This window comes from Lycium barbarum, chromosome 4 (genome assembly GCF_019175385.1).
Source record: "Lycium barbarum isolate Lr01 chromosome 4, ASM1917538v2, whole genome shotgun sequence".
Classification (NCBI taxonomy): Eukaryota; Viridiplantae; Streptophyta; class Magnoliopsida; order Solanales; family Solanaceae; genus Lycium; species Lycium barbarum.
Window position 1 is genome coordinate 139,779,159 of NC_083340.1, and position 25,083 is coordinate 139,804,241.

At 36.3% G+C, this 25,083-nt stretch overlaps 2 protein-coding genes across 2 annotated transcripts; one reads left to right on the forward strand and one right to left on the reverse strand.

Moving 5' to 3' along the window:
* Window positions 1-13,793: 13,793 nt before the first annotated feature.
* Window positions 13,794-14,411, reverse strand: LOC132637909 (uncharacterized). Its single transcript, XM_060354923.1, has 2 exons — window positions 14,136-14,411; window positions 13,794-14,072 (listed from the first exon to the last, which is right to left on the reverse strand). Exons 1-2 carry the CDS (start codon window positions 14,409-14,411, stop codon window positions 13,794-13,796), a joined length of 555 nt encoding a protein of 184 aa, XP_060210906.1.
* Window positions 14,412-20,769: 6,358 nt separating this feature from the next.
* Window positions 20,770-22,598, forward strand: LOC132637910 (uncharacterized). The gene is made up of 2 exons (XM_060354924.1): window positions 20,770-21,313; window positions 21,793-22,598. The coding sequence occupies exons 1-2, from the start codon at window positions 20,770-20,772 to the stop codon at window positions 22,596-22,598; spliced, it is 1,350 nt and encodes a 449-aa protein (XP_060210907.1).
* Window positions 22,599-25,083: the final 2,485 nt, after the last annotated feature.

Here is a 25,083-nt window from a genome sequence, read left to right on the forward strand (position 1 = left end):
CAGCATAGGGAAGAAGCGCTGCACCTAGGAATCAACAACACGAAAACTTTGTTCTAAGTCATGGAAAAATTACTGAGAGTTCTGTTTTTCGTATAGTTTAATCGTACACATTATATTTATAAATAAAAATATAAACTTAGCAATATATGATTGCTGAAATTATTGTATCATTCTGTGGCTCTTAAAACCTTGATGTCTTATTTTTCAACATTATCGAATATCGAATAATTAAAGAGGAAAGAAAAAACAAAAGGCACAAACAAGTGTATTTCCCTATTTTGGCTTCCTTAGTGGGTAACTAAAAAGGCAATAATGTTGAAAATCGATCGAACTTTTTTATAGCCAAACCACACAGACAAAAAGATACATTACAAGACAAAGAGCTGAGTCACTGCCAAATACCAACTCATATTTTTATCAAAAATATTTCTCCCTTTACACATTATGCTAATTAGTTACTTCCTTTTTCTTTCACTTTTAGACTTGATTGGACCGACTCTTTCAAAATAGACAATTTTTTAAAAATTTAAATCTGGTCGATAAACACTTAAAAGCAGTCATTAAAATTTAAAAGTCCAAGAAAACAGAAAAGCACTGTTCCAAGTGCTTCAATAAGAGAAGAAATGAATCTAATTAACATTTTGTGTTTAGTGAAGTTGTCACAAATAATGTTAAAATCTAGAAGTTTCAAAAGAATAACTAGATCGATTGTCATGTGCCTTTGTTTCCCCATCTTGTAACAAAGTTTTTTTTTAATTATTATTTGATTTTCATAGTTTGCTGAGTCGATTAATTCGAATTTGCATTAAAATAAGCATTGTTTGGTTATAATTATTTCAAACTAACTGCTTGCTTATTAGAATTATATTATTTCAATTTCAAATTCTCAATATCTTAAAGTTATGGTAGGAATTTTAAATTCTTTTTCAAGTTTTTATTTATCGGGCGGAAAACAAAGACTTTACTTACAAAATTTCAGCTTTGTTTCCATATTTAAACACAAAATAATTTTTTTAATTTCAACATCAATTTCAAATACTATTTTTAATCATAAACCAAATCATGTCCAAACGCCTATTAAGTTCAATAAGATACAAACACTCTCAAGTGTCATTCCACGCAGATTGTCTTCTCCTCATCCCTCAATCCCCCACCCCCACGTACCGCCCGCACCTCCCCCCCCCCCCCCAGGCAGAATTCCGTCCCTTGCCCCACCTCCACCCTTACACTTGTAGCCTAAAGTATATCTCGTTTATTAATTACCAAATATATATTAAAAAAATAAGAAAATCCTTTATTTTTTAGAAAAACTTTATCCGTCGTACCAAATATGCCCGAATTCTGATGAATCTATCTAAATTTGCCTTTGTTTATTGGTACTAAAACTACTTAACTGAGGTGGGAATAAAGGTCAGTCAAAGAAGTGTTTTTCTTTTTTGGAGGGCTGTGGGGGTGGGGGGTGTTAACCAAACCTTTTTCATAATTGCATATTCCCCATGCAAATTGTAATCATGTTAAATGTAAAAACTTTATTTTTTAGACAAATCACCTGTAATGCACAAAAGACATAGTGAAGGCACGGCATGCATGTGTTTTTAATTGAAAACATTCTCAATCTTATCTTTATTCCCCAAACTCTCAGAGGACATGACATAGTGTTCCCATGTGTACTCCTGTAATATTGGCTTTATCAAGTTTGGTTTTAGACTTTTAGTTTCCACTTGTTTTTTTCATGTTACATGCATGTGCATTACCCTCCAAGTAAATTCTCTATCTGTTGTTTTTGTTGGAAAGTTTTGATTTATTAATATCATAATGTATTTAAAAATGTTATTGGTTCAGATTCATTTATAAGAATTGTTATTAGTCATTAATCCATTAGTTTGTCCTCTCTTTAAATCATATTTATAACTGTTGGGTGTAACGAAGTTCCGCATTGATAGCTAAAAAAATTGAGAAACTACATATAAGGTGTAAGATCTCTTAATATTGTTAGGCCTTTTGTGAAAAACAGTGAGGGCTTGGCCCAAAAGAGACAATATCACACCAGGTTAAAAGTATCTTTGGGATGATTTAGCTAAAGATCAGGTTTAGTGGGACGAGTATGACGAAGACGGATGACGTCATGGGGCTTGGTTTACTTCCCCTTACGATTGTTAGAATCTGAAAAATGAATCAATGAGCAGCTCCGACCTCCATTGTTGACTGAGGTTGAGCTTGAAGATACACTTGAGAGGTTTCAGAGAAGAGAGTGAAGAAGAAAATGTCTTCTTTTGTATTAGTAAAAAGTAAAGTGTCTACAAGTACAGTGTATATTATATAGACACATAACCGACTAGATAGTTAAATATAGGTCCAGCTGTACACAGCTGGCACAGTACAATGCATTGAATAAACTAACTAATCATTGACTAAACTAACTACTAACACTACTTAATCTCAACACCCCCCCCCCCCCCTTCAAGTTGGAGGGGAAGAATTCACAGACAACTAGCTAAGGACAATAGTGTGTTTAACCCCCGTCAAGGCCTTGGTAAAGACATCTGCTAGTTGCTCAGTAGTAGGAATGTGATGAAGAGTAATAAGACCATCTTACAACTGATCTCGAACAAAATGGCAGTCCACCTCTATGTGCTCTGTTCTCTCATGAAAAACTGGATTTCTTGCTATGTGGACTGCTGCTTGACTGTCACAAAAAATAGGAGTAGGTGTGCTGCAAGGAACAGTCAATTCTGCTAACAACCTTCTGAGCCAAATTAGTTCTCCAACAACTTTTCTAATAGATCTGTACTCTGCCTCTGCAGAGGACAAAGAGACTGTAGCCTGCTTTTTAGATTTCCAACTGATAGGGTTGTTTCCAAGCATGACAATGTATCCAATAACTGACCTTTTAGAGTCTGGGCAAGAGGCCAAGTCTGTGTCACAGTAAGCCCTTAAGGTGTAATCAGATGACTTGGACATCAAAATTCCCAAGGTGGGATCACCTTTCAAGTATCTAAGCACATGTATTGCAGCCTTGAGGTGAGGCTCCCTGGGAGCTTGCATAAATTGACTTAAGTGTTGGACATCGTATGCTATATCCAATCTAGTATTAGTGAGGAAGTTGAGTTTTCCAACTAATTTTCTATAATAAGTGGGATCTGTGAGCAATGTACCCTCAGCTGCCTTCAGTTTGATGCTGCAATCAAGAGGGGCTGATACTGTAGCATAAGATATGCAGTCAAATTCTTTCAACAAGTCAGTAGTGAATTTCCTTTGGGATATAATGACACTATCTTCTCTGTAGAATAATCCAAACCTCAGGAAGTAGTGTAGTTGCCCCAAGTCTTTAATTTTGAACTTGTCATACAAAAAGAGTTTCAAAGAGGTGATTTCCACCAAGTTTGTTCCTGTAAGTACTATATCATCTACATATACTGCTACAAATACTGATGAACTGGCAATTTTCTTGTAGAAAAGTGAATAATCTTCAACTGCATGAGCAAACCCCTTTGAATGCAGGGCTTGAGTCAATTTGTCATACCACTGCCTACTTGCTTGTTTCAATTGATACATTCAAACTACACCTATTAATGGTATAACGCAGACGTTGTCAAATATAGTAACCCAACGAGGTTGTGGTTGAATCCCACAGAGAATATGGTGTGAAAAGTTTACTAAACAAGTATTATACTAATCTTGCGGTCCTGGTGTATTACAGAAAAGGGTGTTATAGTTGTTTTGGTTTGTGGACTAGTTTAAAGTGACTGGATATTTAAATTTGTAAATATCTAGGTAAAAAGAACCAAGGTTGTGTCCCCGTCAGATAAAGTGTATGATCATGAGTATCTATCTTGATATACTTCTAATGGACTGTTTGTATGGATGCACTTAACCTCTATGTGAGAACTATTTCTCAATAAGAAAAGATTATTTCTTTCTATGCTTTTTCGAAAGATAAGAAAGTATGCATGAAGAACGGTTAATTATGTCAAGTAAATTCCTCTTATTCCTAAGTGAATTTATTAAACAAGGTTTAAAGCCCTGAGTTCTTGTTATTTGTTCTTACCTAACCCTAGCTATTTTTCCAAATAAACTAAAGTTCATGGCATTAGCTAATGTTTGCAACCATTAACTATATGATGAAAACGAAGAACAAATAAACCCTAACAATCCATTATGCGTATATCAATCATAATCACCAATCACAAAACACCCATCCTTGGGTTCACAACCTTAGTAAAGGTGTTTAGCTACTCATGGAAACAAGAAAACAATAAAAAGATGAAGATTGCATAATTGAATTGGTCTTAAAACTTACGAATAAAACTGAAAATTAAACGATTGTAATAGTCTTGAACCCTTTGAAAGCTACTAAGAACAAATTGTCTCAGCACCAATCTCAGATTTTAGAATTCAAAGTATGAAAAGTGATAAAAAAAAAATACTCAAAATCCTATTGGCTATTTATAAGAGTCAAATCCTTCTTCAATCTGGACAAAATCACGTCACCCGCGCGGAAAGAGTACGGGACGCACATTGAAGTACGTCCCGTCTTTTAGAGTACGGGACGTATTCTCAGGTCGTTCATTCCCTCAATGCTGTATCGCGTCTCTGTTAATTCCAGCCAAAGGACGGGCAACAAGTTCGGCCCGTCCTTATAAGTACGGGACATACTTTCCAAGCTGTACTTTCCTCAAATCTTACAGAGACTTCAGTGGCTTTCCTTCAAAGTGCGGGGAACAGGTACGGGGCGTACTTTGATGTACATCCCCTCCTTCTTCGCGTTTTTCTCCAATTTGCTTAATTCTCCATCTTTGGACTCCTATAACGCTAAATACCTAAAACACAATAAAAACACATCAAATTGACCAAGACTTGCACAAAAACAAGTAAAACTTATAGCCAAAAGCGTCGAATGTGCCATAAATCCCTGGCACATCATCAATCTATATAAAGACTTCCTAAGTCTGCACACAAGATCTGGGGAATCAACCTTTAGTCCTTGTGGAACATCCATGTAAAATTCCTCATGTAAGTCTCTATGCAAGAATGCATTGTTGACATCTAGTTGGTACAATTTCCACCCTTGCTTGATAGCCACACTGCTTAAGGTTCTGACAGTGGTCATTTTCACTATAGGTGAGAATGTTTCAGTATAGTCAATTCCAGCCTGTTGTGTATACCCCTTCACCACTAATTTTTCCTTAAACCTCTCCACACTCCCATCAGCCTTGTGTTTGATTTTGTAAACCCATCTGTAGCCTATGACCCTCTTTTCTGTAGGTAATTTAACTAAATCCCAAGTATGGTTAGTGTATAGGGCCTCAAATTCTTATGTCATGGTTGTTTGCCATGCAGGATTCATGGCTGCTTCATCATAGGAATCAGGTTCACTAGCATGAGTAAGGTTTCTCATAATCTACTGACTATCAGGATCTAGTGAGGTTAGAGAGAAATGGTGTTTGGAGTTGGTAAAGAGAGCATTGAGGGGAACGGTGGAGGTTGATGTTTCATTAGGGGCAGAAGGAAGAGAGTAAATATACTCTTGTAAATAGGATGGTGTATGATGGACCCTAGAGGACTTTCTAGTAGCAGGTTGAGATGCTATTGAACTTGTAACTGGAGGGTGACTAGCAGGGGAAGGAGCATCATGGACTGATTCATGGGAGACATTAGGTGAAGGGCTCAGATGTTGCTCTTCAGACACAGAAGTATCAGTGACAGAAGTAGGGGTAGTCTCAGTTTGCAGCTGACATTCATCAAAGAAACTATTTGTAGAGGGAACAGAAACATACTTTGAGTTAATGTGTTTTAAAACAGAAGGAAAAGATGACTGAGCAGGTAAAAGAACAAAAGGAAAAACATTTCATGAAATTGGACATCCCTAGATCAAGTATTCTCTTAGTAGCTAGATCATGTACCTTGTAACCTTTGGTGCCAAAAGGGTATCCTATGAAGACATGGGGACTAGTTCTAGGTTCAAACTTATCCTTACGGGTTTTCAGGATGGTTGGGTAGCATAAGCACCCAAAACTTCTTAAGTGAGAGTAATTTGGTGGCTTGTGATAGAGGATTTCATAAGGGCATTTGTTGGCAAGGATTGTAGAAGGGAGTCTGTTAATTAGATAGGTTGCAGTAAATAAGCATTGCCCCCAATATTTAAAAGGTAATTTGGACTGGTATAGAAGTGTTCTTACTGTCTCTAACAAATATTTGTGTTTCCTCTCTACTACACCATTTTGTTGTGGTGTGTAGGGGCAAATCTTTTGGTGAATTATACCTTTAGTTTGGTAAAATGTCAATGCTTCATAGCTGGTGAATTCCAAACCATTATCAGATCTGATGGACTTAACAGTAACTAGAAATTGATTTTCTACCATTTGTGTGAAAGCTTTCAGAACCTAGAGGGTATTGCTTTTGCAACTGATCAAGTGGGTCCAGGTGTCTCTACTATAATCATCCACCATGGTTACAAAATATTTAAAATTGTCATGTGTGGGTATGTGGTAAGGTCCCCAGATGTCTATATGTAAAAGGTCAAAGAGTTTGGTGGAGGAAGTTGATTTCTGTGGGAATGGGGATCTGGTTTGCCTTGCCATGGGGCAGACTTGACATAAAAATGATTGTTTGGAAGCAAAGTGTGCTGGCAAGGAAGATATCTCTTTCATTTTCACAAATGGAACATGTCCTAATCTGTTGTGCCATAAGTAATCTACATTGTCTCCATGAGATGAGCAGTCAACAGATAAGGAAGTAGGAAAAGGGCAGACTCTTTTATTCATTGGATGGTAATCATTTATAGATGAGGATAAAGGAAATTGTTGAGTCTGTACAACATCAGTATCACACAAAACAACAGATTTGCAAGTGTTGTAGGAATTCAAAGTAGTAGACAAAGACAAAGGAACAGATACATGAGATGACTCAGACTCAGAAAACTGACACTTAGTACAAAGAAAATATAGTCCATTTCTTGCTCTACCAATCTCCAGAGGCCTCTTCATTGAAGGGGCCTGCAAGACACATGAAAAGGCAGAAAAGTTAATATTGGATTTGAGAAGTTGCAGTGTAAGTGAATGGACTGATATGAGGTTGAATTTGAAGCTAGGAACAAATAAAACTTTATGTAAAGTCAACTTTGAACTGAGGACAACATCACCTATTTCTTTCACTCTTACTTTGTATCCATTAGGCAATGTGACTAAGAAAGGGTAAGACAGAATCCTAATATTGGGGAGTACACTTTTATTGTAAGACATATGATTAGATGCTCCAGAATCTAGTATCCAAAAATCAGCAGGTCAATGAGAACACTTATATGAAAGATCATCCATGATTTCACTATGAGTAGAACAAGCCAAAATACCTGCAAAGTTGACAGCTCCACTTGCAATGTTGTTTGGGATCTCAGACACTCCTCCTCTTTGAAGACTTTCTAGCAAATTCATCAACTGGTTGTGCTGTTCTTCGGTCAAATTCTGAATGCCATTAGATTTCCCATGATTGTTGAATTTTTCATGATTCTCAGTAAGTGTCTCATCAGAATTTCCATGTACATTAGCAGCAGATGCTGCATTTTTTCCTTTAGTAAATTTGAAGTTTTGTGGGAAGCCATGGAGTCGATAACACTTATCTTTTGTGTGGCCTGGCCTCTTGCAATAGTCACAAAACAAACGAGAACCAGAAGGGCCAGCTCTGTGTTGAGAACCATTATGTTGATATCCTCCTTGTTGATAACCAGATCTGTTTCCAGCAATATTGTTGTATGAATTGCTATGCTGAGTATAATTTGTTTTAAAATGATTGGGTCCATTGACGTTCAATGAGGTTCCTTCTATCGCTAGTTGATTCCTTGGTCTTACTTCTTGCTGCTTTTCCTCTTGAATTAGAATAGAAAAACTTTGTGCTATAGTGGGTAAGGTATTCATCATTAAGATGCTTCCCCTTACCACAGTGTATACTTTATTGAGCCCCATTAAAAATTGTATGAGTCGCCTGTCTTATTCGGCCTTATGCATAACTGTCTTCGCACCACAAGTACATGTGCAATTGCACTTATTACTGGCATGTCTTTAGCTCTAAGCTCTTCCCAGAGCTTTTTTATCTTAGTGTAATAGGTAGTGATATTGAACCTTGTATTAAGTCATTGATCTCTTTCTGGAGCTAATACAACTTCGCACCATTGGTTTGGTCATAACTATCCTCCAACTCTTGCCAAAGCTCTTCAGCATCATTGACATATTGTAAGCCATCAGCTATGTCCTTCGAGAGTGAATGGAGAATCCATGAAGTGACCATATCGTCACATCTCTCCCATTGACTTAAGGCAGGATCATCTGGACCTAGCTTTTTGCATTTTCCATTGACGAAACCCATCTTATTCTTCACTGAAAGGGCTCGCAAAATCCCTCTTCTCCATGACCTATGCCCAGTTCCATCAAAAACTGTGGGTACCACACTAGATCCAACACTCTCAGAAGGGTGCATATACAAAGGATCGGTTGAATCAATCGTATCCGTATCTCTAGCCATGAATTAGGATTCGAGAATGACGAACACAAACTAAGATTGAAAATGACGAAGCAATTTGGGCAATCGAAGATGAAGAACTTCGTGAAATTGAGCAGTTTCAACAAATTGCAATTCAAATTTGTCTATTGAGATGCGTGAAATTTTCGACACACAAAACACCACAACAATTCACAAACAAGATACGATTTCTCAAATGAAAAGCCTAACTGAAACGGAATTTTCAGAGATCAAACCCTAATTAAAACCAAAAACTCAAATTCAGTGAAAAATTTGAAGAGAAATTGAATTGAGCTTCAAACAATCAAAGAAACAATGTGGAAATTAAGCCGTAGCTCTGATACCATGTTAGAATCTGAGAAATGAATCAATGAGCAGCTCCGACCTCCATTGTTGACTGAGGTTGAGCTTGAAGGTACACTTGAGAGGTTTCAGATAAGAGAGTGAAGAAGAAAATGTCTTCTTTTGTATTAGTAAAATGTAAAGTGTCTACAAGTACAGTATATATTACATAGACACATAACCGACTAGGTAGTTAAATATAGGTCCAGCTGGCACAGTACAATGTATTAACTAAACTAACTAATCATTGACTAAACTAACTACTAACACTACTTAATCTCAACAACAAGCTTAGAGACGCACACATACAAAAAGAAGCTAGTTGTGGGCTTTGGTTGCCAAAAATACTCAAACGATGTGGGACACACAATGAATCTCGGAAAGTGACCCGTGGATTGTGGTAATTAGCCACATGAATAGAACTTGGGAAGACCCATTGATCGTGGTGCTGGGCCACATGAAACGTAGTTCAAGGCGGAGATTTTTTAGTGTGAGAACAAAATCCCACATTGGTAACTGAAAAGATTGAGAAGCTACATATAAGGTGTAAGATCTCTTAATTGGGTGTGAGACCTTTCTAGGAAAAACGTGTGGGTTTCGCTCAAGACGGATAATATCACACCATGTTAAAAGTATCTTTAGCTGATTTACCCGAATAATAACATATAAATATACCATTATGCGTGCTTGAAACGTTTCCCATATAATAAGACAGCTAGACACTAGTACGTGCAAAAAGAAAATTATCTACATCTTAATAAAGGATATTTTAGACAGTTAAAGGAAGGAAATTCATCTCTAGGATTTCTTACGATCGGCAATTCAAGGAAAAATCCATTCTCTCCTAAACAACAAAACATATGCATTCTATTAAAATAAAATTCATTGTTCTCTACTTCTTTCATGTTCTTACAGGCCATTCAATCTATACGAAAATTAGGATTAAAGTAATATTTGAATAAATTACTCCTATTATTCTTGCGTCAGTACCTTTCACATTAGTTGAGATAGAAAACTATCACACCTAATAGTTCAGATAGAAATTAAAAAAAAAGTGATACTTGATGTGTGTTTTTGACCCTTAACTCTATGTATTTCTATTCAAACACAAAGTTCAGAATCTTTCCGTCGTAAGTATTTTCTCAAATTTCATAAGTTCAAATCTCCAACATTTATTCAAACCTGAAAATTTTAATTTTTGTATTTGAACTCAACTAATTTATAAGGTACTTGCTTAAAAAGTTTATGCGAATATAAATTCATTCATATGTGTTATGAGGTTCTTTTTTTTTTTTTTTTGGGTATGGTTATGAGTTACATACTTTCAAAATTTTCAACACATAAAGAGTCGTCCACCAAAATAACAGCCAGCAAATGTATATTTTATGTATATTAATGTATAATATATATCAAATATACATTTTTGATACCAAATAATGTATATTTTTATATATTTGTTTAGGGAATGTAATTATTTATGGCCGACCGACCAAATGTCTAACTTGCCCAATTTTCAATGTTGTGTTTATGACCCAAAAACATTGAATCTAGTGCAATTTTGTGCTTCCAGAGGCTATATAATTTCCCCTCTTCAATTTTGTCCAATAATACTCCCTCTGCATTTTTACTTGTCATGTATTGACTTGACACGGCTATTAAGAAGCCAAAAATAAAATGATATTTTTACTATATTACCCCTATTTATTGCTAAGTGACCTAATGATTGATATCAATAAAACATACTTTCAAAGTTGTGCAGCCACTAAGAATTTCTTGAATTTTTCTAATCCAATAATTAATAACAAGGGTAAAATAGGCATAAAATGGTAAACCATCCCTTGATTTTTCAAATTGGACAATTATTTTTAGTATACAAGACAAGTAAAAATGGACGGAGGGAGTATTTGGCATGACCATTACTCCCTCCGTCCATTTTTACTTGTCCTCTATTGACTTGATACACCCCTAATTATTACTCCCTCCGGAATGAAAAAAAAAAGTTCACTTAGCCATTTGCACACCCCTTAAGAAATTACTCATTCCAAGAAAAAAAAATGTAAATTGACTAAACTACCCCTAATTAAAATTTCCATGAGTATTAACTTGAAATATTGGAACTTGATAACTCAATACTTAACATAACTAGTATGAACATATTGCAATGATTAAAAGAACACTCCATTATTTCTTATTTAACTCGTTTAATGGAGTAGTTAAAAGTGCTCCAACTTACAGCACTTACCGAAGCAGTAAGGAATAAACTTTTAAATTTCTCTTCTCGAAATGGTCATCTAACATGGTTTAATATCCAAAATAAAACTTTAAATTTTCACTGAAATTTCAAAACGTCAAATGGAGCCAAAATTTTCAATATTTACCACCAAAATTTATCCTATAAATAAAAGAAAGTTTTATCATGAAATTTGTAAGACTCTTGATCATCACATGCCTTTGAATACAAAGTTTTATCATGAAATTTGTAAGACTCTTGATCATCACATGCCTTTGAATACATTTTAAGTGCCTAGACTAGACCATAAGTGAGCCAAACTTGAAATTTGTGGGAAAACGTGGAATGAAAAAAATTTAAATAGTAGTCAAACTTGGAATAGCCAAATGTTGAACCTATTTGATGATATCATAGAAAATTGGAGTAATAAAAGACTTTTAGAAATATGTAAATAAGGGCAATTTTGGAAGGATAAGGTTAATTGTTTCTTGATTTGATAAGTGAACACTTTTTTTGAAAAAAAAAAAAAGGCTAAGTGGACTCTTTTTTTTTTATCCGGAGGGAGTACTAAGTCATCTAATGATTGAAATCAATCAACATAATCTAAAAGTTGTGCAAACCATTAACAATTCATTGAAGTTTCCTACTCAATAATTCATAATAAGAGTAAAATAGGTATAAAATGGTAAATTATCTCTTGATTTTCCAAAGTTTCAAATTAAACAAGTAAAAGTAAACATCTATTTTTAATATACATTGACAAGTAAAAATGGATGAAGAGAGTAATTAAAAAACGAAATCAATTCCATTAATAGCAATTTTTATTTCCTTTACGCAACCCCAAAGAACATGTTTTTTTTTCCAAAATATAGTTCCTCTATTACTTAAACTCTCACGTGCTTTGGTTAAAGCAGTTTAGCCAATGATTAATAGAATTTGCACACTTTCCATCTTAAACTCAGTTGAATGTTTTTTTCCCTAAGATTTTCCAATTTTCTTAACTATAGTTTTGTTGAGTATAATGTATATCTACCCGAACAGCCGTTCATTAAGTGAATTTTATAAAAGTCTTCAAATGAAATTTGAAGAAGAAGATGGGATCAAATTTTCTGTATTTGATAATTTCCAAAGAGCACTGTACATGAAAGGAATATCCTATTCTAGACTATTCCAAAGAGCACTTGTAACAAACTTCCTACGACTGGCATAATCTTATTTGTACACTTGTGCCAAAAACATAGTAAAAGGAATATCCTATTCTAGACTATTCTATTTTGTACAAGGAATAAACCTAAGCTAGGAAATCTGAAATGGACGTATAGTGAAGGAGTCCGTGTGTTATGGGCCTTGTTTTATGTATGTTGGACAAGGCCCAGATCCAAAATTGTTCAGTTGAGAAGAGGCCGAATGTTGGAATTAGTCAAGCTTTGTTTTTATCGACATATTTCCCTCTTCTTTCTGTGTATCAACGTTTTCTTCTTTCGTCTCTGTCAATGTTGAATCTCGATTGAAACCATCAATGTCAACATCAAACAAGTAATATTTTCATGTTTAATTTTGAAAGGCTACGTTTGAAATCATCGTTCGTGCACTTATCTCCAATGAAAAAAAATAAACTAGTGAGTGGTATGTTTTTTGACTTTTGTTCATTATCCAGCTCCACCATCTTTTGTTAGAAAGCATGTAAAAGCATGAAGAATTGGAATTTATTATTTTGCTAAAAAACTATTACTATTAGTACTTATAATATTTTGGTTCGTATCAAAAATAGTGGAACTTGATTAATATAGCACCCAGGGGCAGATCTACATAGAACCGAGGGAGTTCATCCGAACCCCTTCGGTCGGAAAATTGCACTGTTTATATAGAGTCAAAAATTTATTTTCTGTATATGTACTTAACGTTGAACCTCCTCAGCACTAATTATAGACTTGGTTCAGCGGGAAGGGGGTTCAGATCTCTGTAGAGTGCGCGGGTTCGAGCCTCCGCTGCCAACTTTTTCTCACCTTTTTAGTTTCAGGTTTTTAATTCTTTTTAACTAAATGGAACGACGTCGTTTGAGAAGGGAGCAGGTCTGATTGGGATTTGAATTAAATCCCCAATTTCAAAGTCAAATAATAAACAAAACCCTCTCTACTTTTAGTTTTCCCTCTCTTATATTCAATTTCCCCAATTTCTCTCTCTCTACGCTCTTTTTTCTTTTCTTTTCTACTCTGCTCGCCTCCCTCTGCCACTGGTCGCCGTCGCCCTCCACTTATCGTCGGTGGTCTCTGTTCATGGCTTCCTCGGTAAATGTCAAGATTTATTGCGGCTACAAAAGTCTATTCAATTTGCACTTGGAATGCAATTTGATCAATTTAAGCATGTGTATTGGGTTCGCTTAAGTGCTTCAGTTGATGTAGTAAGACTTCTTATAACTCAAGGACTGGCATTTCGAGGTCATGATGAATCTAAATCATCACTTAGTAAGGGTAATTTTCTTCAAATTCTCTCATGGTATGCGAAAAAGTGTGATAAAATTCGTGATTATGTACTAGAACATGCTCCTCAAAATGAACAAATGACTTCTCCAATGATCCAGAAAGATATTGTGAGTGCTTGTAAGATAGAAACAATTAAAGATATTCTTGAGGAATTAAATGGTGACTACTTTTCCTTACTAGTTGATGAGTCTTTTGATGTGTCACGCAAGGAGAAAATGGCTATTGTCTTACGAACTATTCAAACCCATTAGAAATTGCAATAGCCTCTCATCATCCTGTGCCTTTTTAGATTTATCCTTTCCACCACAAACACACTCACAAGAACAAAAGGAAATAATGTTCATGGCATCTAGTTCATCCCAGATGCACTTCAGTTTTGTGAAATAACCAGTAACACTGAGGTTTCCTTGAACCAGAGTTGATAGTTCCTTTTGCAGTTGGAAAAGCTTGGTACCGTTGGTTTGTCCAAATATGGACTCCAGATCTTTCCAAAGCAGTTGTGCACTCTGAGAATAGAGCACACTTTCAGCAATTTCTTTCGACAAGGAGTTCAACAACTAAGATAGAACTATGTCATTGCATCTGGTCCAAGATTTCAATGATGGATCTGTGGTAGCAGGTTTGGAAAGGGATCCATCTATGAATCCAGTTTTGTTATTGGCTGAAAGGGCTACGAACATGCCCCTTTTCCATCCTCCGAAACCTTTGCCATCAAAAGGTGAGTTCACAAGTGTCATACCTGGAGCATCAGAAGGGTGGAGGTAGTACGAATGAGATGAATCAATAGTGAATTCATTTGAGGTCTGACCTACTGCAGTAGGAAGAACTTCAGTTGGTTCTCCCATGGTAAAAGGGGTTCAAGGAAAGAAAAGAAGAAAAGAGGAAAGGAAGAAAAGGAAGGTCTGAGCAGTGGTTAAACCTGCTCTGATACCATGAAATTTGAAGAAGAAGATGGGATCAAATTTTCTGTATTTGATAATTTCCAAAGAGCACTGTACATGAACTTAAATAGAAAATTGCTATTCTGTCTTGTAACAAACTTCCTACAGCTGGCATAATTTTATTTGTACACTTGTGCCAAAAACATAGTAAAAGGAATATCCTATTCTAGACTATTCTATTTTGTACAAGGAATAAACCTAAGCTAGGAAATCTGAAATGGACGTATAGTGAAGGAGTCCGTGTGTTATGGGCCTTGTTTTATGTTGGACAAGGCCCAGATCCAAAATTGTTCAGCTGAGAAGAGGCCCAATGTTGGAATTAGTCAAGCTTTGTTTTTATCGACATATTTCCCTCTTCTTTCTGTGTATCAACGTTTTCTTCTTTCATCTCTGTCAATGTTGAATCTCGATTGAAACCATCAATGTCAACACCCCCCCCCTCAAGTTGGAAGGGGCGGATAGAACACCCAACTTGCCCAAAGAAGAGATATGCGAAGGACCAGGGAGAGATTTAGTGAAGAGATCAGCAAGTTGTGAACAGGAACGAACAAAGGAGAGTGAGATGAGACCAGCGGTGAATTGTTGCCAGACGAAGTGATAGTCGATCTCGACGTGCTTCGTCCGCTCATGAAAGACTGGGTTTTTAGCTATGTGAATGGCGGCTTGACTATCGGAGTGTAAAAGGACTGGAAATGAAATAGGGACAGTGAGATATCGAAAGAGACGAACAAGCCAGGTGATCTCGGCTAGGACACGACACATTGAGCGATACTCTGCTTCGGCAGAGCTCAAAGAAACAGAGTCTTGCTTTTTAGATTTCCACGAAATAGGGGAAGTGCCAAGAGAAATGTAAAATCCAGAAACAGATCGTCGAGATTCAAGGCAACAACCACAATCAAAATCACAAAAAGTAAGCATTTGAAAGGAAGGGGAGGCAGACATGAAAAGCCCCAAATTCGGGTCTTTCAATAAGTAACGGAGGACTCGAAGAGCGGCATCTAAATGGGGTTGACAAGGATTGGACATGAATTGGCTAAGATGTTGGACAGTGTAAGCAAGGTCCGGCCTAGTATGAGTGAGATAATTGAGTTTGCCAATAAGCCGACGGTAGAAGGTTGGATTAGAGATTGGTGGACCACAATCAAGACGAAGATTTGTATTGTAGTCAAGAGGAGAAGAGATAGGTTTCAAATGGACCGAATCAAATTCTCGAAGAAGATCAATGGTGAACTTGCGTTGACAAAGAATCAGTCCTCGTTCCTCTCACAACACCTCCATGCCCAAAAAATAATGTAAGTTGCCAAGATCCTTTATTTGGAATTCTTGATGTAGAAATTGTTTAATGGAATGCATCTCCATTAAATCATTTCCTGCGAGGACTATGTCATCGACATAGACAGCCAAGATAGTAACTGAATCACTGAGTCTCTTAACAAAGAGAGAGTAGTCATTAGATGAATGTGAATAACCTTTGTAGCTAAGAGCAGCGGTTAATTTGGAGTACCATTGACATGAGGCCTGTCTCAAACAGTAGAGAGATTTGCGAAGCCTGCAAACTTGATTGGTATTGGGTGGGGAAAAACCAGGAGGGAATTTCATGTATACTTTCTCTTCTAAATCCCCATGCAAAAATGCGTTGTTTACATCTAATTGAAAGAGTCCCCAGTTCTTTTTGACTGCAACATCCAATAGACACCTTATAGTAACCATCTTCACCACAGGAGAATAAGTCTCAGTGAAGTCCACACCTTCTTTTTGAATGTCTCCTCGAACCACTAGTCTAGCCTTAAGGCGTTCAATAGATCCATCAGAGTGGTGCTTGACCTTATAAACCCACTTACAAGGTAGTGGTTTCTGACTAATAGGAAGGTCTATGACATCCCAGGTTCCATTTAGAACTAATGCTTGAAATTCCTGATCCATAGCTGCTTGCCATCCAGGATGCAAACAAGCTTGTGCATAACTGGTAGGTTCCACAATATGGGGTAGACAATTGAAGAGATTCTAATTGGAATCAGAAAGTGCAGTAAAAGAAAAGGAAAGAGGAGATGGTGGGGATTCAAAACAGGGAGTTGAAATATCCGTTAGTTGGACTAGATTGCAAATGCAGTCACTAAGGTAAGAAGGAGGTTGGTGGAGTCTAAAAGAATGCCTCGTATTCTGGACAGTGGTGGTGGTAGTTGCAGGAGAATGTGGTGATGGAGGATGTAGTAAGGGATCAATGGGTAAAGTAGAAGGATGAGGGATGGGTAAATCAAGTGTATGATGATCAGGTGAAGAAGGAACATCTAAAGAAGGTGAAGAATCAAGAGTAGGAAAGGAAGAATGAACATCCAAAGAAGTTGGAGTAGTAGCATCACGGAAAGTAGATGTTGAGGAAAACATAGGAAACTGTGTAGAATTTGGAGAAGAAGAGGCAAGAGGATAATGCATTTCATGGAATATGACATTTCTAGACACAAGAATTTTCTTAGTGGACAGATTAAGGACCTTGTACCCTTTCTTTCCATGTGGATATCCAATGAAAATGCAGGCTTGTGATCTAGGATCAAACTTGCTCCTATGGATAGGTGAAGTGGATACATAGCATAAACAACCAAATGATCTTAAGTTGGTGTAGTTAGGAATAGAACCAAACAACAATTGATAAGGAGTTTTCAGACCAAGCACTGTGGAGGGAAATCTGTTGATTAAATAGGTTGCAATCAATAGACATTCTCCCTAATATTCAATGGGTAAGTGGGATTGAAATAAAAGGGCTCTTGAAGTCTCTAACAAGTGCTTATGCTTCCTTTCGGCAACACCATTCTGTTGAGGGAATCCAACACATGTAGTTTGATGAATAATGCCCTCAGAAGATAAAATTTATGATTGTTCCTTCACTGATCCTAATTCAAAAGCATTGTCAGACCTTATGGTCTTTACCTTGGCTTGAAAATGTCCTTCCACCATTGCCAAAAAACTTTTCAAAATGGGAAATCATTAGACTTAGTTGTCAATAAATATGTCCATGTCCCTCTGCTTTTGTCATCAACAATAGTTAAAAAATACTCGAATCCATCAAATGTGGGAGTAAAGTAGGGCCCCCAAGTGTCAATATGAATCAAGTCAAAATTGTTTTTAGAGGAAATGGGGACTTATGTTGCCTGGCTAATGGGCATACACCACATGGAACAGAAAACTTAGAAGAGACAGAAATAGGAATAGTACTAATATTTTTCATATTATAGAGGGGCAAATGCCCAAGTCTGTAATGCCATAGCATATCTGTTACAGCAGAAGCAGAAAATGCAGAAAATGAACTAGGAACAACATTGGCTAGGCCTTGATTTGAACTAGAAACAGATTTGACATTGCTGGAAGTGGGAAACTGAAGACTTGAACAGGAAACTGGAGACTGGAGACTTGAACTCAATGGTCTTGATTGGAGAATGTAGAGTCCCTTGCTTGCTTTACCAATTGCCAGTGGGCTTTTCACTGAAGGGCCCTGCAAAAGACAAACAATAGGTGTGAATGCTAGATAACATTTGAATTGGTGACAAAGTTGGAAAACTGAGAGGAGATTAAATTTAAAAGATGGAATAAATAAAACTCTATGCAGGACTAAGTTAGGCAAAAGACAGACTGATCCTATATGTGTGACCTTCACCCTACATGAATTAGGAAGATTAACCATTAAGGGTGAAGGGAGAGGTTTCAAATTGAATAGCATAGATTCATTATATGTCATGTGTTCACTAGCCCCACTATTTAGTATCCATGAGAAGTCATCAATGTATGTGATAGAACTTGTACAGTTGTGAGAAAATATTGTACCAGCACAAGACGCACTTATAGTTCCATCTGAAATTGATCAAGGATCCTGCTCAAACTTCACTTGCTGCAAAAGGTGCATGATCTGGGCTAAGGGTCCTTTTGTTGCTAAAGACTGAGTGGAAATAGCAATATTAGCTCTTGGAGCACCTTGTTGTTGTTCTCTTGGCTTGGTGAATTTGAAATCAGGTGGGAACCCATGTAGCTTATAACATCTCTCAATGGTATGTCCGACCTTCTTGCAATAAGTACAAATTACTATTTGATTTGGAATGTTTTTCTTATTTCCATAGTGTGCTTTATGTGGTTGATAGGGGGGGGGGGCTTTTGTTGAAATCCTGTCCAGAGGCTATAAAAGCAGCTGAATCCATTAGGTAAGGACTGGTATGATGAATCTCAGCTTGTTTCTTATCTTGTATAGCAAGGGAATAGACATGGCCAATTGAAGGCAGTGGGTTACTCATCAATATGTTTCTCCTTACTCCCAGGTATGAATCATTCAAACCCATTAGAAATTGCAATAGCCTCTCATCATCCTGTGCCTTTTTAGATTTATCCTTTCCACCACAAACACACTCACAAGAACAAAAGGAAATAATGTTCATGGCATCTAGTTCATCCCAGATGCACTTCAGTTTTGTGAAATAACCAGTAACACTGAGGTTACCTTGAACCAGAGTTGATAGTTCCTTTTGCAGTTGGAAAAGCTTGGTACCGTTGGTTTGTCCAAATCTGGACTCCAGATCTTTCCAAAGCAGTTGTGCACTCTGAGAATAGAGCACACTTTCAGCAATTTCTTTCGACAAGGAGTTCAACAACTAAGATAGAACCATGTCGTTGCATCTGGTCCAAGATTTCAATGATGGATCTGTGGTAGCAGGTTTGGAAAGGGATCCATCTATGAATCCAGTTTTGTTATTGGCTGAAAGGGCTACGAACATGCCCCTTTTCCATCCTCCGAAACCTTTGCCATCAAAAGGTGAGCTCACAAGTGTCATACCTGGAGCATCAGAAGGGTGGAGGTAGTACGAATGAGATGAATCAATAGTGAATTCATTTGAGGTCTGACCTACTGCAGTAGGAAGAACTTCAGTTGGTTCTCCCATGGTAAAAGGGGTTCAAGGAAAGAAAAGAAGAAAAGAGGAAAGGAAGAAAAGGAAGGTCTGAGCAGTGGTTAAACCTGCTCTGATACCATGAAATTTGAAGAAGAAGATGGGATCAAATTTTCTGTATTTGATAATTTCCAAAGAGCACTGTACATGAACTTAAATAGAAAATTGCTATTCTGTCTTGTAACAAACTTCCTACAGCTGGCATAATTTTATTTGTACACTTGTGCCAAAAACATAGTAAAAGGAATATCCTATTCTAGACTATTCTATTTTGTACAAGGAATAAACCTAAGCTAGGAAATCTGAAATGGACGTATAGTGAAGGAGTCCGTGTGTTATGGGCCTTGTTTTATGTATGTTGGACAAGGCCCAGATCCAAAATTGTTCAGCTGAGAAGAGGACGAATGTTGGAATTAGTCAAGCTTTGTTTTTATCGACATATTTCCCTCTTCTTTCTGTGTATCAACGTTTTCTTCTTTCGTCTCTGTCAATGTTGAATCTCGATTGAAACCATCAATGTCAACATCAAACAAGTAATATTTTCATGTTTAATTTTGAAAGGCTACGTTTGAAATCATCGTTCGTGCACTTATCTCCAATGAAAAAAAATAAACTAGTGAGTGGTATGTTTTTTGACTTTTGTTCATTATCCAGCTCCACCATCTTTTGTTAGAAAGCATGTAAAAGCATGAAGAATTGGAATTTAATTATTTTGCTAAAAAACTATTACTATTAGTACTTATAATATTTTGGTTCGTATCAAAAATAGTGGAACTTGATTAATATAGCACCCAGGGGCAGATCTACATAGAACCGAGGGAGTTCATCCGAACCCCTTCGGTCGGAAAATTGCACTGTTTATATAGAGCCAAAAATTTATTTTCTGTATATGTACTTAACGTTGAACCTCCTCAGCACTAATTATAGACTTGGTTCAGCGGGAAGGGGGTTCAGATCTCTGTAGAGTGCGCGGGTTCGAGCCTCCGCTGCCAACTTTTTCTCACCTTTTTAGTTTCAGGTTTTTAATTCTTTTTAACTAAATGGAACGACGTCGTTTGAGAAGGGAGCAGGTCTGATTGGGATTTGAATTAAATCCCCAATTTCAAAGTCAAATAATAAACAAAACCCTCTCTACTTTTAGTTTTCCCTCTCTTATATTCAATTTCCCCAATTTCTCTCTCTCTACGCTCTTTTTTTTTCTTTTCTACTCTGCTCGCCTCCCTCTGCCACTGGTCGCCGTCGCCCTCCACTTATCGTCGGTGGTCTCTGTTCATGGCTTCCTCGGTAAATGTCAAGATTTATTGCGGCTACAAAAGTCTATTCAATTTGCACTTGGAATGCAATTTGATCAATTTAAGCATGTGTATTGGGTTCGCTTAAGTGCTTCAGTTGATGTAGTAAGACTTCTTATAACTCAAGGACTGGCATTTCGAGGTCATGATGAATCTAAATCATCACTTAGTAAGGGTAGTTTTCTTCAAATTCTCTCATGGTATGCGAAAAAGTGTGATAAAATTCGTGATTATGTACTAGAACATGCTCCTCAAAATGAACAAATGACTTCTCCAATGATCCAGAAAGATATTGTGAGTGCTTGTAAGATAGAAACAATTAAAGATATTCTTGAGGAATTAAATGGTGACTACTTTTCCTTACTAGTTGATGAGTCTTTTGATGTGTCACGCAAGGAGCAAATGGCTATTGTCTTACGATATATTGATAGAAATGGATTTGTGATGGAGCGACTTCTTGACATTGTTCATGTTCAAGATACTAGTGCTTTATCTCTAAAGAGGGCAATTGTTAATTTACTTGCTCAACATTCCTTGAGTCTATCACATGTGCGTGGAAAATGTTACGAAGGGGCAAGCAATATGCAAGGTGAGATCAATGGCCTTAAAATGTTGATTAGGCAAGAAAGTAGATCGGCCTATTCCATTCATTGTTTTGCTCATCAACTTCAACTAACTCTTGTTGCGGTCTCAAAAAAATGTATTCAAGTGGGAAAACTTGTAGTATTGGTTTCAAATATTTTGAATGTATTGGGATCTTCTTTTAAGCGTATGGATGAATTTCGAGATTCTTAAAAAGAAACAATTCAAGAGGCATTAGATTTGGGTGAGCTCACAACTGGTAGGGGCAAGAACTTGGTCTTTCAAGAGCTTGTGATACTCGTTGGGGATCTCATTTTAAATCTTTTAACAATTTTATTCTTATGTTTGGCTCCATTCTTAATGTTCTTGAATCACTTGTTCTTGATGCATGACTATTGGATGAAAGAGCCAAGGCAATGGGATATCTCAAAGCTTGTTGAACATATGAGGTTGCGTTCATGTTGCATTTGATGAGTGATGTTTTAGGAATCACAAATGAGCTTAATAAATGCTTACAAAAAAAGGAGCAAGATTTGGCAAATGCCATGCTACTTGTTGAAGTAGCAAAAAGAAGGTTGCAAGCGTATAGAGATGATGGATGGAATTCTCTTATTGCTAAGGTATCTTTGTTTTGTATCAAGCACGAATTTTTGATACCTAACTTTGAGGATCCATATGTTAGCTCTTTAAGATCACGACGGAGACTTGGTGACAATAAAGTCTCACATCATTATCATGTTGAAGTGTTTTGCAATATTATTGATTGGCAACTTCAAGAACTTAAAGATCGTTTTGGCGAAGCGACGACTGATTTGCTTCGTGGAATTGCTTGTTTGAATCCAATTGATTCATTTTCAAGTTTTGACATCAGAAAGATAATGAAAATGGCTAAATTATATCCTGATGACTTTAATGAATTCAATATGGGCACTCTTGAGAATCAACTTGCAAGTTACATTATTGATGTTCGTGATGTTGATGAAAGGTTCTTAAATCTAAAAGGACTTTGTGATCTTTCAAAAAGATTAGTTCAAACAAAGAAGCATTCAAATTATCCTCTTGTATTCTACTTAGTGAAACTTGCTTTGCTTCTGCCAGTTTCCACTGCATCCGTTGAAAGAGCTTTTTCGGCAATGAAGTTTATCAAGAATGACTTGCGGAGTCAAATGAGTGATGATTTTTTTAGCGGTTGTTTGGTGCCTTATCTAGAAAAAGATGTATTTGATAATGTTTCTAATGATGCTATTATTAAGACATTTCAAGCTATGAAAGCTCGTAGAGTACAATTGTAAAACTCCACGGTTCTCGTGCAGTCTAACTTAATTTCTTTGTTTTTGCTTCAAAAGCTCCCAAGCTTTTGCTTTTGTAATATGGCATGTTCAAGTTGCCTTTGTTAATGGAAACCTCTTACTTTATTAGCTTTTGCTTAGTTTATTAGCATTTATTGTGGCATTTTATTGTGACTTGTGAAGCTATTAATTCTTTTATTGTGATGGTTTAACCTCACTGAGTATGACTGATATAACCCAAGTTCTCTGTGTATATCTGTCTACAAATATGAACAGCTTATATAGCGGTGAAAAAACCTATTATGGTGCTCTGCTGTGTTGTGCAGTGAGTTTTGCAGGATTAGATCTCTTTTTTTCGTCAGTGAAAAAACCTACTATGGTGCTCTGTTGTGTTGTGTTGTGTTGGAGGAATTAATTACTATAAATTGATACCCTATACTTATATATAAATCTTGAGAGAGATGTGAAATTTTGCAGGATTAGATCTCTTTTTTTCGTCTGTGCATTTTGAATCATGTTCTAGTTATTTGTTGTTCCTTATATCAAATTGAACTTCAATTGAAGTTTCTCTGGGATCAAATACATCACTACTATTACTTGTTTTAAGTTTCTGTTGAGAATCCTTGTGATGTTTCTAAGTAGCACGATTCATCATTGCACTTGATATTCTTGATGATTTAATGATATCAAGTTTAGTTGACTTATTCTTCTCCAAAGAGTTCTAACTTATACTATATTATCTTGTGAAGGGATTTCTTTGATTTAAAGAAATATGTGGAGAAACCTTTTTCCTTTAAGAAAGTGGAACAGGGATGCCTTTTTCCTGGATGATGAATATTGAACTCTGATCCGACCCGTTTTTTTTCCTGATCCGACCCGCTCATTTGCCAACACTAGCGTGCTTATTTTATTTTTTGAACCCCCTGAATGGAAATCCTGCCTCCGCCACTGATAGCACCACTGGTAGTTGTATTCAAGGCGGAGCTAGAATATAGCTTGCAGGTTTGACGAACTCAATAGTTTTGATCCAAATTCTGTATTTATTTTAAAAATTATTCAATATGTACAAATTATTAATTTAAAACTTAATAATTTAAAAGGACTAAAACTCCAAATTCATAAATTTTAAATTCTTAATCCGCATCTGATTGTTTTAATCTTTAATGCCTTAATATAATCCATTGCTTGAGAAAAGAAGTCTGCTAACTTTTATGCCATTCATGTAAGTGTTTTTTTTTTCTTTCAAACACTCGTGGCAAACATGCAACATACAGATTTTAAAAAAAAAAATGTCAATGTCATTTCGCCTAATTTTACTATTTAGAAAAATAAGTGTGAAGTAGGGCATCGACCTAATTTCCTTGGATAGGATAGAGGAAATTGAATAATTGTAATTCATGTAAGTTTTTTTTTTTTTTTTTTCAAAAACTCGTGGCAAACATGCAACATGCAGCCTAAAAACAAAAGAAAATGTCGATGTCATTTCGCCAAATTTTACTATTTAGAAAAATAAGTGTGAAGTAGGACATCGACCTAATTTCCTTGGATAGGATAGAGGAAATTGAATAATCGAAATATTTCATCTAAATTTAATTATAAAGAGTTTTTTTTCTTCTAAAGTTTGAATATTGTACAAATTATTGACCAATGAACACCAAAAAGTTAGATTTAACAGACACTAGAGATGAGTTAAAGAATCTATAAATGAAGTTGATTGCATCATTATTTGCTTGAGCAACGTCCTCATTTCCCATATTAATATCTCTAAGAAGATTTACTACATGATTCAAATTAAGTGGATCACTAACTTCATTAACTCCTTGTTTAATAATTTACAGATTGTTTTAGAAGAAAGACAAAAAAAAAAAATGTAATTGCACGGTTTTCCCTTCAGATGTACTGGTCTTTAATTTTTGTCCTTCAAATGGGCTGCTCTTTAGTTTTTGCTATTCAAAATCGAACTTATGTCTATAGAGACATAGGTTCTTTAAGAGCGCGGGCATAACTTGTGGATATTATAATGCATAACAAGACAAAGATGAATTTCCTATAGGCATAAGTTCGATTTTGAAGGACAAAATTACATTTTTTTTGCGCGGATTTCCCTTCTTTTGGGGTGGTCTTTAATTTTTGTCACTTAAATTTGTGGTCTTTAATATTTGACCTTCGCTTAACACCCAGAGATCCTGGGTTCAAACCCAGACTCAGTAAAAAAAAAAATCACAACCCATAAGTTGGGATTCACAAGGCATAAGTTGGACCCAACTTATGCCTTAAGGCAGATGTCCAACTTCTGTCTTAACGCAAATTGGGCAATTTGTAGGATTGTCCTTCGCTGGGGGTGGTCTTTAATTTTTGTCCCTCAAAATGGTGGTCTTTAACTTTTGCCCTTCAGGCGATCTTTTGTTCGATCTGCCTTGGGTGGGGAAAAAAGGCTAGTTCATCCTCCCGAATGAAACACATCTTATGAAATATACGGGCCGGGTGG

Excerpts from the sequence above, each read along its gene's own strand:
- LOC132637910 (XM_060354924.1), top strand. The coding sequence starts at position 20,770 with ATGCAATTTGATCAATTTAAGCATGTGTATTGGGTTCGCTTAAGTGCT. Across the intron at positions 21,314-21,792 it reads AGGGGCAAGCAATATGCAAG|GAATCACAAATGAGCTTAAT; the intron begins GTGAGATCAATG and ends GTGATGTTTTAG.
- LOC132637909 (XM_060354923.1), bottom strand. The coding sequence starts at position 14,411 with ATGGGAGAACCAACTGAAGTTCTTCCTACTGCAGTAGGTCAGACCTCA. Across the intron at positions 14,073-14,135 it reads GGACCAGATGCAATGACATA|AGTGCACAACTGCTTTGGAA; the intron begins GTTCTATCTTAG and ends CTCTATTCTCAG.